This window comes from Cyprinus carpio, chromosome B23 (genome assembly GCF_018340385.1).
Source record: "Cyprinus carpio isolate SPL01 chromosome B23, ASM1834038v1, whole genome shotgun sequence".
NCBI classification, from domain to species: Eukaryota; Metazoa; Chordata; class Actinopteri; order Cypriniformes; family Cyprinidae; genus Cyprinus; species Cyprinus carpio.
In genome coordinates, this window is record NC_056619.1 from 12316137 (window position 1) to 12330950 (window position 14814).

A 14814-nucleotide genomic window follows, 5' to 3' on the forward strand; every position below is an offset into this window, starting at 1 on the left:
CTTCAAAATGTAATTTTTAATTCAATGTGTTACTTGCCGTTTCTTTGTAATTATTTGTGAAATATACTAGCAACTATATCAATTGTTGTTTTTAAGTCCATCTTTAACCACATTTTTTTCAACCGTCATGAGCACTAAGCTTTTCATTTAACAATGGCATCAAATAAATACATAATTATTGCACATTATCCATAATACTAATAGTATAGACTATTTATAAGCAACACATTTCCTTGTCAACAGACTCCATGAAAAAGGCAGACCATAGACTCTCAGTCATTGAGTGGTCATGACAGTTTGCTCTTCTCTTCCTCCATCTCACTGTTTAGAGGTCAAAAGCCTCAGCCAGCCAATCAGAACACAGCAGAGACTTCATTATGATAATGCTATTATTGATTCACAAGAGTTGAATCGGATTTGTGCACAATGGGGTTGAATTCTATTGCATTAGTGTATGGCGGCACTGCTGCATGTCAGTGCGTTTTTGTTATATACTCTTGGCATGAGTTTCTCTATTTTATAGGAAGGATGCATTTTAACTGTAATCTACTTCAGATGAAAAAAAAAATGCAAGCCTGCATTTCTATGAATAAAACCCCCACACGGTGTCCACTCATTTAATAGCATAATATATTAAGCAATTCACAAATCAGCAAAATAGTAGTGGTGAATTCTATTTTTAAATATATGTCTACATATACTGGCTGCTACACATAAGCAAGCAAAGCACATATATTGATCCAGCAGTGGAATGCCTGCGTGAAACCACTCCGGTGTCCTGACTGAGTGATTGTGCCTGTTTAAACTTGATCTGTCTGCTGTATTGAGTTAAAGCAACTGAGGGGAATAGAGATCCATGGGATCAATCCTGTTTTACGCTCCCAGTGGAGGCTGGGAAGAAGCTGAGCTCTGGTCTTATCTCTCAGAGCAGAAGACCACAGGGACCCTCACACACACACTTATAGCCACCACCGCTGAGACCTCTGCTGTGTTCTCTCATTGCCATGGATTGATGCTCCCGCCACACAGACAAAGGCACAAATATTAAAGACTGCATCACAAAATGTTTATTTAAGAGTATAGCTAACGCCAGTATTAAAGTTCAAGTTCATTTACTCACCCTCATGCCATTTCAAACCAGTATGATCCTTCTTTCTTCAGTGGAACACAACAGATGATAATAAGCTGAATGTCTAAGCTGTGCTGTTTCATAAATGTAACAATGGTTGTCAAAAATGATTTTCAAGACACCATTTTCAAATAATAATAACTTTAATTTCAGTCTGATCCTCACACAAAGCTACTCAATGGAATTGCATAAAACGACTTTCCTCATAAAATATTAGTTGGTCCTTTTTTTGGAGCTTGACATCTACTTTTGAATGCATGGAAAATTGCAGCTTGAACATTATGTCTAATACATCTTTTTTTTATTGCAAGGAAAATAGAAAGTCATATGAGTTTGAAACAACATGTTGGTGATGGTGAGACAGAATGACAACTAAATCAGAGCTGCACGATAAATCGTATAAATCTCATTTCTAAATGACAACGATTCACCCGTGTCAAATCATACCGGAACATTCAAATCTGCATTTGCACTGCCGTTTACACAGAGAGAAGACAGTTACCATTGTTTAGGTATAAAAACAGCTTCAAACTGTCTTTTCAACTACACAGTATTATTTCTGTCTTGCAGTTTATCATATGATCACAGAAATACTGGAAAGTTTATAGTTCTGATATAAACATTGCATAGCAGCAATCGAAATAGAGCAAATCACCTTCTGAAAGTAATTAGTGTTTCAAATAATGTTTATGTTGATTATATTGTTTTATCACTAGGTGGCGACAAGTGACAGGTAAAAATGTATTTGTCATTGAATCATTCATTCAAGAGATTTGTTCGAAAACATGGATTCATCCAATAATGAAACAACTAGTGAAGTATTTATGAGTGAGTGAGTCATTGAGTCTTTCATTCAAACTACTTTTTCATAATTTTAATATTAAAAATTGGCTTATTAAATCAATTATATTTTAAATCTATATAGGCTATTGGCTTATTAAATCAATTCTATTTTAAATCTATATAGGCTATCATATATTCAAATATGTAATAATGTATTCAAAATAACTAAACGCTTTTAAATAGACTGCAGCAATTAACATTTTGTAACATACATTATTTGGTTTACTTCAGAATCATGGTAGAATTGCGATGTTCATTTTTGGGGTGAACTCTCTCTTTACATAACAACTATAAAAGTCTTTACTGTCATTTTGTGATCAATTTAATGCATCCTTGCTGAATAAAAGTATTAACATCTTTCAAAAAAATAGATTATTTTATTAAATAGTGCAGGAGATGCATATCACAGCTAAAACACACAATGTATGTTTCCAACCAGCACCCACACACTCTATCCTGCCAATATGCCAGTACAACACTACAGTCAAACTATGAAGTGCAACATACCCATAACGTTAAATGCCATTCAAAATGGAAACACACCAACTTGTCTAATTACACAACATCACTAACTACACAACAGTACAGAAACTCATGTGATGTGACCATTGATAATGCATTGCATACCACATCCGTGACACAGTTACTTCTCACAACCCGGTCTCATTTTTTAAAGAAAGCTTCAGATGTGTGTCTCTCCACAAATCTTGTTGCTAATGTTCATTATCACAATTGCACCAAGAGCCATTAAAATGAGCATAATTCTGAACATGCATGTTATGGACTATGGCGGGGGGAAGGGGGGGTGCATTTCTGCAAAAGCAATTAGCAAATATTGCCTCAGACTAATAAGTTAATTAAGATATGCCTTACTCTGATGGCTGCCAATAGGAATGAAATATCACAAATGAGATCTTTGAAGCATCTCAATGGTTTTTCCAAGTTAGCGATGTGATGAAGTGTCCTGCATCTTAGATTTTTCTCCTGAGGAATGGGTAAAGTAATCACGCTCAGAGATTCAAAAGAGATCTCAATAATGCCTCTGGTCTTATACTAACATTCAAAAAATGGTTGGTTGGGGTCTCATGTTCACAAAGGCTGCATTTACTTGATTACAGATAGAGTAAAAACATTAATGTTGTGAAATATTACTACAATTTAAAATATCGGAATTCTATTTGAATATTTTTTTTATCTATGATGGCAAAGCTAAATTTTCAGCAGCCATTACTCCAGTCTTCATATTCACATGATGCTTCAGAAATCAGTTTAATATGTCTGAAATCATAACTGAGATTTTAAGCTATGAGAGAGCAACTTCTGAGCAAATAACATTTTTAAGAGATAGCGAGAGCTTTGAGGGACAGCTCAGAGCAGTAAATAGGAGCTGAGTAGAGGTCATGCTGAGATGAGACTGCTTATTTGACAATCACGATTCCCTTTCCTGCACTGTCACGCCTTTTCAGCATGTCTACATGAAAACACACAGACACTCTCTCTCACACAAACACACACACTCTCTAATCCCATATTAAGCAGCTTGAGTCACTGTAGTCTTTCCTGAACTTCCTCTGAAGTCTTACATTTGCCTTTTTCACAAAATTCGGAAATTACGTCAGCACAGGGTAAAAGTTAGTTCCGTTACAGGCCTGTGCCTATCATAGTAAGCCCTTTTCTCAAATAATGCTTCTTACTTTTTCCTGTTTTGTCTGTTTTCCAAGTTGTTATATAATCTATAAAGAAATAAAATTTTACTTGTTAGTAACTTATATGGCCACTCAGATAGCTGACTCGTGAGATAATATGCTCAACATAGCGCTGGATGGTTTCTATTCTTCATCTACGAGATCCCTTTTTATAGCTATAGACTTTCATCTCCGATACATTTGAGAGTATTATCTCAATTTACTCAGTCATTTCCCTTGAATCACTACATCATAATAAATAACTTAAAAATTACAACATTTATGACCAGATGCACATTTTTCCAAGAATACATTAAACAATTCTCAGTCCGGTTGAAGCATATTAAACTCAACACAACAATGTAATCCCAATAGAATAAGAACAAAGTCATGAATCTGAGTCATCTCTTGTTTAATATGTATTTGCCAGGGCAGATTATACAACGTACATTTACGCCAAACAGTTAATTGTGAAATGTTTATGCTTTGTAGAGTAAAGCACCGGCAGTTCGAGCATTTTCATAATATATATATATATATATATATATATATATATATATATATATATATATATATATATATATATATATATATATATATATATATTTTTTTTTTTTTTTTTTTTTTTTAAAGCCTTTGATTCTCGAACTCATTCTCATTAAGTAAAGCCACTGTTGTCACCCGGAAGCAATCTCTCATCTTCTGCTTATCTGACAAGTTTTGCGTCTGAAGACTCATACATCTACCTTTCAATACCTCTTTCAAGGGAGCATCTATCCCAGCTGCCGCATATCTGCCTTTTCAAGGGTTAGTTCACCTCTCATCGTTTACTCATACACACAATATTAATAATACTTTTTCTAATACTTAAAGCCTGACAACCATTTACTTTCATTGTATGGAAAAGAGCAGCATGAACACTCTACCAAACATCTACTTTCATGTTAGACAGAACTCATACAGGTTTGAAACTACACGATGACGTGTAATTAATGAGAAAAATTCAATTTCAACGTGTACTATTACTTTAAGGGTGATTAGAAGACAGGAGATTGTGCAAGAGGAAGAGAGAAAGAGCGACACAGAGGGAAACCCTCCGCCAAAATGACAACACCACAGAGGTAGAGGAGGTGAGAGGGGAGGTGATGAGGTGGAAGAATGAAGCAAAGAGGTGGGACGGACAGCCTGATCACAATCAATGCTGAGACACACTGAAAGAGGAAGCAGCCTATCAGTTAGCGGCTTTCTCTCACTGTGTATCATCCTTGCGCACAATCAGTCATGTATGAAAAAACACGCAGCCTGTGCGTGGACGTGATGGACGCATCTGCCAAAAACACGCACACACTCATCCCACTGAAAGGATAATAGCGCATGCATCTAAGAAATGCCCGCTGTCATACACACACAAACATGTCAGTGAGCCTCCACTGCGTGTGTGAGGAGATGAAATGAGAACACATACAACCGGTCATGCTGAGAGGATTGCACAGTGAATTTACAATAATAAACAATAAAGAAACCAAATCTTACCTCATTCTCCTAGGTTCTGTCTCTCTTTCCTTCTCACTGGACACAGAGAAGACTGTGTTTGAGTCACAGATTTCACGCAGCCAGTTTGATTTCACCCCCTCTGACAGATTCTACACACATGACTCTCTCTCTCAGGGAGTGCATTCAAAATAAGGCTGAAGCACACACTAGCAAGCATGCTAGAAAACAGCTCCCCTTCTTTGGTTCACACACACATGCACGCACACACACCACACGCGCATGCTGAAACACAGCCTCTCTCTCTGTCTCCTCCGCTCTCAGGCAATCAGAGAGAATGTCAGAACCGAAGCCACGCCCCCTCGCCCCCCTCCCCGCAGGCTTACTATAAATACAGGAATGGATATGAATATGCTGTCTTGTTCTCCTAGACTTCCCCCCTCCCGATTTGCTCCATCTCTCAATCCTAATATTCCCTCTCTGTGGCCATGAAATGCTTCTCTTATGACCTTGCATTGTGCTCGCGCCTCGCGAGGACTACCAGCCCCCCTTTCCCTGCACACACACACACGTTCAGAATTAATGTACACTCGTGAATTTTATGTTCTTGCAGATGAGCTATAAAATTGATACTAATGCCAATACGAAAGGAACTGAATAGGTAATAGCAATAGCTGGGTGATAAACAAACAATGGCCGACGCTTCTGTGCACGCACACACACCTGCTGGCACTGTAATGGGCGGTACACACAGAACGCCTTTTTTTTCGTTCCACTGTGTTGTTTTTCTGTGGAACGTTGAACGTTACGCCACGTCGAAGTTCAACTTTTTATAAACGTTCTTTCAATTGCACTACGCTGCGCCTTGCTTTCAAACGCAACACGTTCTGTGTGAACGAACTGTTGTTACAGCACGCGAGCGCGCGCTATCATGTGCTAATGACTTATCTGTCACATCTCGTATGCAATGCATGTGCAAATATTTGTGTAGCTCATTAGATCCATTATTTTTATGCATACATTAAGAGTTTTCAGATGAGTTCGCACCTCACAGGAAATGGTGCCCACAAAACCGCCAATTTACGAGACAGCAACAGCTTCAGATGCTAGAATACCGAGAAGTGTTTGTGTGTGGGTCGTGACTTGTGAATGTTCCAGAATTATTAAATTTGTTGTTTAAACAAATATGCTTGGCTAATGAATTTAGAAGAGGCAGTTCTATTTTTTCACCCTTATGTAAAAATACCGGCGCCATTTGCATATGCATAAAAAATCTAATTTAGTAAATGAGAAGCCCTTAATGGTATAGTTCGTCCAAAAATGAAATTTCTGTCATCAATTACTCACCCTGGTGTTGTTGTAAACCAGTATGGCTTGCTTTCTTCTTAAAAACACAAAATAAGGTTTTGAATAACTAAACAGTTCAGATTGACTTCCATTTCATCAGACAAAAAAACAAGCATTTCTCAAAATATATATTTTTGTGTTCAACAGATTAGAAAGAAAGTCATGGTTTTGGAACAACATGACAGTGAAAAAAAAATATGATAGAATTACTAATTATTGGATGAACTCCCTTTAATATCTAGAATGAGATTATTTGTTATTCTTAAAATCAATTTGAATAATATTTCCAAATCCACATGTGTAATAATGTACAATGAAGCTTAAGGTTTGGCTTTTTTCGAATGACACCCAGAACAAGCAATCACATGCTTAAAAACTGCTCAAAATACACTATCTATAACATAGAAAACCTCAATGTTGCCTAATTCTAAAGTAATGAAACATAAATGTAGCAATGCAATGTTTACATTTTGTGGTTTAATATGAATAATTAAATATTTCTGGTGGACGGTACAGTAAAATTCCTGTCTTGAGTGTTGTAAGGTGCAACGAGAAGTTCAAACCCTTCACCTCCCCCATCTTTCCTGTGCTTGTTTCCTTCCTCTCTCATGTTAAGCCTGTGTTCACTCTCTTTCTCTCACTATAAAATCCTCAGGATGTGACAAATAAAGACAAATTAAGCCCCTTAAATCCTATAATGTGAAGCACACACACACACAATATATATATTTACACATAAAACCAGACAGAAGCACACACAGCTGAGCAAAACATCTACAGCTGCAGTGCCGCCCAATCTCACCACATAAAAAGGTTGATGATTATTGATCCCTAAAGAGAAATCCAGTGCAGCAGCAGCACTATTAAACAAGAGTGCAATATAATGAAACCGTATATGCGTCCACTGAACATAAACTATATATGTGTGTAGTTGGTCAGTAAGGACTTCACAAAATCATGGATATAATAGCTGTGACAAGGATTGTTGCACATGCTCCAGTTCCCTTGTGCCAAACGAATGGTCTACGGGAAGCATCACCCCACCCATGAGTGCTTGGAAAGGCGACTCCACTGTGAGGGTGGCTGGGGGGAAGCCATGATGTGACTTGGAAACATTATAGCAGGTTGTCAGATTTTAGCAATATGAGAAGCGATTTATATGGCCCAGCATGTAGCAAACATATAAGCAGTTTGTTAGTGCTGCCTCTGATACCATTGGTTCTACACTTGCTCCTCTTCCCGCATCAACCCTTACTAGCCCGGCCCGTCCTCCCTAGGGACAGTTCAGTTTCCACTTGGTCAGTCAGTCCTCACAGCTTTGACCTACTTCATGTCTCTGGCTTCATATGCGTACTCATAGGCTCACACACTCAAAACTGCACATGCAGCGATGCAAATGAATGCTGAGTGGTGATTACAAAGTTGATTTCACCTGCTGTGGTCTGATGAACACATCAACAAAGCTGCTGTTCAGAGACTGCAGAACGTAGCAGTGACATAAACGGACCACATAGACACATGTGCATTGATCACAGAGTGGGGTTCAAAACTGTGAAACCACAGTCAATGCCGAGATTTAAAATAAACCATAAAGAGAACGTTTATTTAAAAAATATTAAACCAGAAAAGTGAACAAACAGGAAGTATTTAAATTAATATTTAAGCAAATTGGTGACATTGCAACATGTGACTCTTTGAACAGATTTTTGTGCTTCCACTGAAGCTCAAAATGCTCTTTAGATTATTTTCAAATCATGCTAGAGAACACGATGTTCAGGTTTCACACATACCTATAGAGTTCATGAAATTGCTGCTGCCATTAAAAGATGAACAAAGCAAATACTAGGATTATTTTTAGTTCACTATAATACTTAATATAGCTTGTAATAAAAAGTAAAAATTTAATGGGAACAAAGCAAACTAGAAACATTTTCACTAAGAGACTGATCTTTCACATTTAGACCCCTTACTTTTACATATACACGTTTTCCAGAATATATATATAACGTAGTAAATTCTTAGAATAAAAAAAAAAAAATGCTTAAAGGGTAAGTTTGCCAATTTTCAACTATCCTTGTAATGTTACAGTGTCTGTAGTATATGAACAAAATTTTCTGTGTTACTTGCACCAAGATATCCCCATTTTATTGTCCGCAAACAACATAACCCATAACCCTTTTGACACCTTCAGGGCTTTTGTGAAAACTACTGATTTTTCTTTAATTGCATTTCTACTGTACAGACAGACAATTTTTATTAAAACCCACCTTGTCAGCAGTAAATTCCTACTTTAAATAAAATGGGTATTAAAGTATTGTGCTACATCTTAACGCAATCATTTTAAAGAAAAGTGAATTACTGGAAATGCATCAATCATTTCGTTGAAAGACATCTGAGTAATGAAGTTTCTGAAAGTCATGAATCCTGTGGAACTGTCTCCTACAAGAAAGGGGAAGCTGAAATGAGTTAAAACGAACTGTACCCTCCTTTCATTTCTGGTGGGTGTTATGCAATGTTTTCTAAATTATAATGTCATGTAACACTAAAGGTTATGTAAGCCATTTGTAGATTTCTCTAAAATGTGTAAATACTGAAGCTCTAGTAAAAATGTTTGTAGTCTGCAACACTGGTGCAACCAATGGCTTGACTTTGGGATGGGACTGTCTGTTTGCTAACCAATGGCAGATTAGAAAAACATCATTATTTTTACAATTCCGTCAAATATTTTTACAACTGAAAAAAGTGGCACTGAAATTACACACTGCAGCTTTAAACTACAGCCAGATATATAGACTTGCTTGTAAAAGGGGAAGTCTGGTAGCGCAACTCTGTGGTCATTTTAAGTATTGCAAGTGTGCTGGGATTAAAACCTTAGCTTTGGATACAAGTTTGAGAAAAACCTGCTAAAAATAAGCTTTATATGCGGTCTGCTGTCAAACCAGCACGCCCAATTTATCTTGCAAATATCAAACTCTCATAAACAGATCTGATAAATTCGACAAACAGTATGACGTATAAGTCTCTTATGCAATTCTTCATGAATAATATATTATTCATTTGCATATGCAAATTATATGGGTTCATGTAAACAACATATTAAATTGTTATGAGGTATAATTATTGCAACATCCCAGAGTATGTCCAAATATGCACATAAAGATACTACCAAGCAATAACAATCCCAATTAAGTGAATCTAGTGTCACAAGTACATTTTTGATTAACAGTTAAGGCATATTAAACTGTTCCGATCCTCTGAAACACAGGATATCTACAGAAAGTACATGCTGTATATGGTTGAATCATGAACGGAGGGTAGGGTGAGGACAAGAGGGAGTTTCTACTGGCAATGGGGGGGTTGGGCTACTGTGATGTAGCTGTGGCCCAGGGGTGAAAAGGCACCGCTGTGTAAACTGATGTCAGTGTGGATCACCACTGTTTGTGCGTCTCATCTGCTCAGCCTGTCTCACAGCCTTCTCCAGCTCCCCCTGGGACAGCAGCCCGCAGCGCTGCAGGGCAGAGAGCAGCTGGGCCCGAGAGTTGCTGATGAACGAGTGGGACAGGAAATAGGGGAGACCACCTCCATTCTTCAGGAAGTAGAGGGGCACTCTAACCATACCTAATACCTGGAGACAGATAAGAAAGATGCATAATAAGATTTTATAAGTACATTTGCATACACGTGAAATAACAGACAGAGTTTTAACCTCTAAACCATGGTCTGTGGCTGTAGCTACTGCTGCTTTCTCCATCTCTTTCAGCTCTGACTCTGTCATCTTCTTGATGTAGAAGTGCGTGATGAGCCGAGGGCAGGATGGAGAAAGACAGGAGGACACGTGATTGTCCACGCCCACAGGCACAGCCACGCCCACCTCCTCGTGGAGCTCTCTGCTAAGCCCCGCCTCCAGCGTCTCCTCAGACGGGTTCACCAATCTGATAAAATAAAACACAGCCTTCATGAATAATGCTGGTTCATTTGTAAACAACTTAAAATTCATTCATTCAAACTTTACTAATTTTTTTTTTTTTTGCATAAAGTGGAACTCACCCCCCTGGGAAACCCAGCAAGCCATCGAAACGCATCTGCATCTAAATGACAGTAATCAGAATTCAGGTTCGGGGCGTTCATTTACATATTATTTTTAACTTCCTGCACCTGTCATAGTCACACTCTTCACATAAAGGTAAAAACCGTGCAGGTCACAGTGAGTGCACTGTTCCTTACCAGTACTATATGTTTGATAGGAATTTTCCCGAAGAGTTTGGCACTAGAGTCTCCGTACAACATAATGTGACACGCATGTCTGTAGCCCTCTCGTGTCAACGCATCTTCTCTCGTGATCTGTTCCGCCATTCCTGGACGAGCGATGAACAAACAAGTGAACCAGACAGTTGTGTATTTAATAACGCACAAGGAATGACACAAGAAGACACTGTGTGCGTGTGTGTTACTACCGCAAGCAATAATGTGCCACTACAATCACCTGACGTTCACTATTTCAAAATAATAGTCCATTGCGAACGCACCTCTAACTTTTTTTCCAGAACTTTTTTTAAAACCATAGCTACCACAATACACTATATAAACGTGATATTTAACACAACAAAACGGTCCAAACTTTGTATTTACCACATCTGTCAAATAAAACTATTAAAATAAAAATAAATACAAATCCTGAAACCTATTCAAAATGTTCGAGGTCCCAAATTAATTCATAATTATTAAGAAGAATTGGTAACAATAACTGTTTTAACCATAGTGTTTTAGTCAAAACTACCATGGCAATTATATTATAAGGTTGGAACCAATAATTTATTTTATATAGCCATATATAACTAATGAGAACGATGGGCTTAAACAAATGTTTAATGGTAATATTTATAGTCCTATATTTTATAACAATACTGCACATATTCAAAAGTTATGCATATTAAGAATTCATTACGCAGTTTTTATTAACTTTTCAGACAACGTACGTCTGTTGTCCTATAGATGGCAGTAGCAACTAAATTTTGCACCTTAAGACGTTTACATTCACTCAAAGAAAAGAAAGGAAGAAAGAAAAAAACGAAAAAGTGTTCCTGTTGAAAGAAGAAGCCAGAGGAGAAAGACAAAGTGGATATAGATACAGTGCTTCCCTTCTCTTTTATGTCACTCCAAATCTATGCCACCTGTGCATAGCACTAGAAATAACCTCTTCTATCTAAATGCAGGGTGGCTTCAAAAGCAAAGCCGATTCCACGGTCATCACTGTTAAATCCTCACGCATGCACTGACTCTAGTTTCATGTTGCCCAATTAGTTTGCAAAGAACCGGTGAACTGCTTTGGCCCCTCACATAACATTGCAAGTATCAGACATGTCTTTTCAAAATTACTGTGACAACCACAACAACAAAACTAATCTAAATTATTTTTATTCTATTTACATTGAGATGTTTGTACATACCCTATATTGTAAATCCTTGAGGTTAAACAGAGAATGATTACTGTAGGATAATGGTGTTTGGTTACTGTTCATAAATGGTGTTAGTGTATCCATACAAGTTTAAATGTTCCAACCGCAAGAAACCTTCAGTAATTTATTTCATAAACAAACTATTAAATATCTGAGTGTTGCAGCAGCAGCCCTGAGGGAATGTGCGTAAGACATCTCAAGAGTGTAAGACTACACTGCTTCCATGCCATACAACACTTGACAGGATTCTTCAGCAGCCTTATAGGAGCTTTACAAGTTTTAAACCATGATGTTCCTACCATCTCTCTGACCTTGTGCATTGCAAGGTGATGACTGGAGGAAATATTCTGTTTCACAACCATTCCCTTCTTCTTTTCCAACAAATATCATGTCTTCTCAACTCTTGTGCCAGTTGGACACAGAACATGCCAGCATGGTGCCGTAGCAAATAATATAGGAAAATATAATAAAGTTTATACATGTAAACATTTTTAAACAACTATAATATCTGAAAATAGCTGCATTTATTCAGCATTAGTGAGCACTCGTGTAGTATAAATGGTAAATAGGCTACAGCAAACACAGCTAGATTCACTACAAGGTAAAGGAATAACTGTGAACTGCGGTAAATATGGTACTAGTGTGTGTGTGTGTGTGTGTGTGTGTGTGTGTGTGTGTGTGTGTGTGCGTGTGGATTCTTCAACAGTTGTTTGCAGCGTTGGATATGGCTAATGTGGGTTTTCTGAGTCAGCCATGTGGATGTTTCCATCAATCCCTGGGCCTTTGAATTGTTAAGAGATGTTTCACATAGCAATATCTATGGGAGACTGACTGAATTAACTCATATTCACTTCCCATTCCAGTCTGTCAAGGTTCCCATTGTCCCATGATAGGAGACAGGATAGGAGTAAATGAATGCGGAGATGTGCAGGTGTATATAAGTGGGGCTGAGAATTTTAATTGCAGGTTATATGTACTATTTAAATAGTAATGATGTTAGTGTAAGACTATACTAGGAATGTTAAGAGACAATGAGACAGATGGAGAGATAAAGCGAGGTTATGATGCTGAGCACATGGACACATTCATCACAGTTCTTGTTTTGCTCATTTCAATCACTGTAAATGTATAGCAGTTAAATTCTGATAAGCTGGAAAATCATTACAGTGATTTACCATGATGTTTTTTAATTAAGTTAAGTTAAGTTAAGTTAAGTTAAGTTAAGTTAAGTTAAATTAAATTGTGGAATTCTCATTATTAATAATACATTATTATATTATGAATTAAAGAACTGTAGATTAATGAAAAATGTAAATTAATAAATGTAATTATTTTAAATTAAAGAATTTAATTATTATTAAATTAATATTAATTATTGTTAGAAAATTTAATTGTTCCATCAGTTAATAGTTCATTAGCCTTACAGCAGGCTGTTGGTCAAGCAACAAAGCAACTTTTTGCTTTAATATAGAATTCAACTGATTTGCAGCCACAGGTGTGTGTATATGCATGCTGTACAATGGCTTTAAACACGGTTCATCCAATCAAATTTCAGAGCTGAATCTATCCATTTTATAAAATGTAACTGAAACTTTGAGCATCCGTGCCCACAGACTTGAATCAGGCATTTAGGATTGTTGAAGTCAATGTTGACTCAAGGCCTTGTTAACTCTGTCCGTCCTCTCTGGGCTTACCGTGTGGCAGGGGATTGCGCCAGAATGGCTGCGCTATTCTAGAGCCTCAGCGCTTTCTAAGTTTAAAAGGTTTATGAGAGCTGCTGGCTATTGTTCTGGTGAAGGCGTCAGGGATTGTTATGGGGGATCTTAGTGGGAGAGATATAGTGCTGTCAAAATCCAGACTAAAATAAGCAGACAGCTGTGGGTGCTCATATCTAGGTTATGTGTGAGTGTGTGTGTGTGTGATTGTTTGTGTATGAGTGGAGTAATAAAATGATGAAGGCAGGTGTTTTGTAGAAGGATGATGGGGGAGAATGGCACTGGTTGTCTCCATCCAATGAGTCACTTGCTAAAAGACTGATTAGCTTACATTATTGCTGATTTGTGGGGACGGGCTGGCTGGTTATCCTGAGATTAGGACATCTAGGCTTTCCCAAACTCTCCTTTTCGTCATACTCACTCTCAATCACACACACAGGTGCAGGGAGATTGCTGTGTGCCAGGGTCTTACACCACTGTCAGAGGCAGATCAGTGGGAAAAATTAATGTAGAATCCTGAATTGTGGGGAGTCGAACGCTGCTCAGCTGGGATCTGGTTCACATGTCTGCGCCTGCTGGATAGATCACACATAGGATTTAGAAGACCAGGAGATACTGTATGTTTTGACTGGCAAGAGGAAAACATTTATTAAGAGGCAGTTTATGTGTATTTTTCTTGCCCCCATTGGGTGTGGGTATACAGAATGCGACCACCCTCCTCCACCTCTGACCTTTTAGCCTCTGTGTTAAGAGTTTTGTGCCACTGGATGAGAGCTGATAATCTGTAACAACTGCTCACCATGTGTTGAACTTCAAACCCTGGTTCCTGGAAGCTTTGTTTAGGTGTGCCATGTCAGCCACTCTTTTATGGCAAATGACATTGTAATGAATTGTAGAATGCTGGAGAGAATCTATCTATACGGTACATCGCTGTTTTTAAACAATGAACTGAGGAAATAATCAAACATGTTCACCTAAACGTTCCTGTCTCTCTGATGTTTAGCTTTGGAAAGTCTGATTCATTCTAATTAACTGGTTCACCTTAAATGGTTTTCTCTGTACTATGTAACACTGGAAAGTCTAATTCACTCAAATGAATCATTTAATCTTAAACTGTTCTCTCTTTTCTATGTATCATTGTAAATTTT

The 14814-nt window shown here is 37.6% G+C and overlaps 2 protein-coding genes across 4 annotated transcripts in view; both read right to left on the reverse strand.

The window, feature by feature from the left end:
* LOC109088167 (SLIT-ROBO Rho GTPase-activating protein 3-like) overlaps positions 1 to 5465 on the reverse strand; it is a 29558-nt gene extending 24093 nt beyond the window's left edge. For all 3 annotated transcript variants that reach the window (XM_042751063.1, XM_042751062.1, XM_042751061.1), the window contains exon 1: positions 5191 to 5465. The gene's annotated coding sequence lies outside the window, so the exon portion shown is untranslated. The remainder of the gene's footprint in view (positions 1 to 5190) is intronic.
* A 3158-nt stretch (positions 5466 to 8623) lies between these two features.
* Positions 8624 to 10981, reverse strand: LOC109088229 (U8 snoRNA-decapping enzyme-like). The gene is made up of 4 exons (XM_019102402.2): positions 10720 to 10981; positions 10543 to 10583; positions 10202 to 10427; positions 8624 to 10120 (listed from the first exon to the last, which is right to left on the reverse strand). Exons 1-4 carry the CDS (start codon positions 10846 to 10848, stop codon positions 9914 to 9916), a joined length of 603 nt encoding a protein of 200 aa, XP_018957947.2. The 5' UTR covers positions 10849 to 10981; the 3' UTR covers positions 8624 to 9913.
* Positions 10982 to 14814: the final 3833 nt, after the last annotated feature.

Bases quoted from the DNA above. Each gene is read 5' to 3' on its own strand.
- LOC109088229 (XM_019102402.2), bottom strand. From the start codon at position 10,848: ATGGCGGAACAGATCACGAGAGAAGATGCGTTGACACGAGAGGGCTAC. The intron at 10,584-10,719 runs GTAAGGAACAGT...ACTGTCATTTAG, and splicing joins CTATCAAACATATAGTACTG to ATGCAGATGCGTTTCGATGG. The intron at 10,121-10,201 runs GTTAAAACTCTG...ATCTGTCTCCAG, and splicing joins CCACAGACCATGGTTTAGAG to GTATTAGGTATGGTTAGAGT.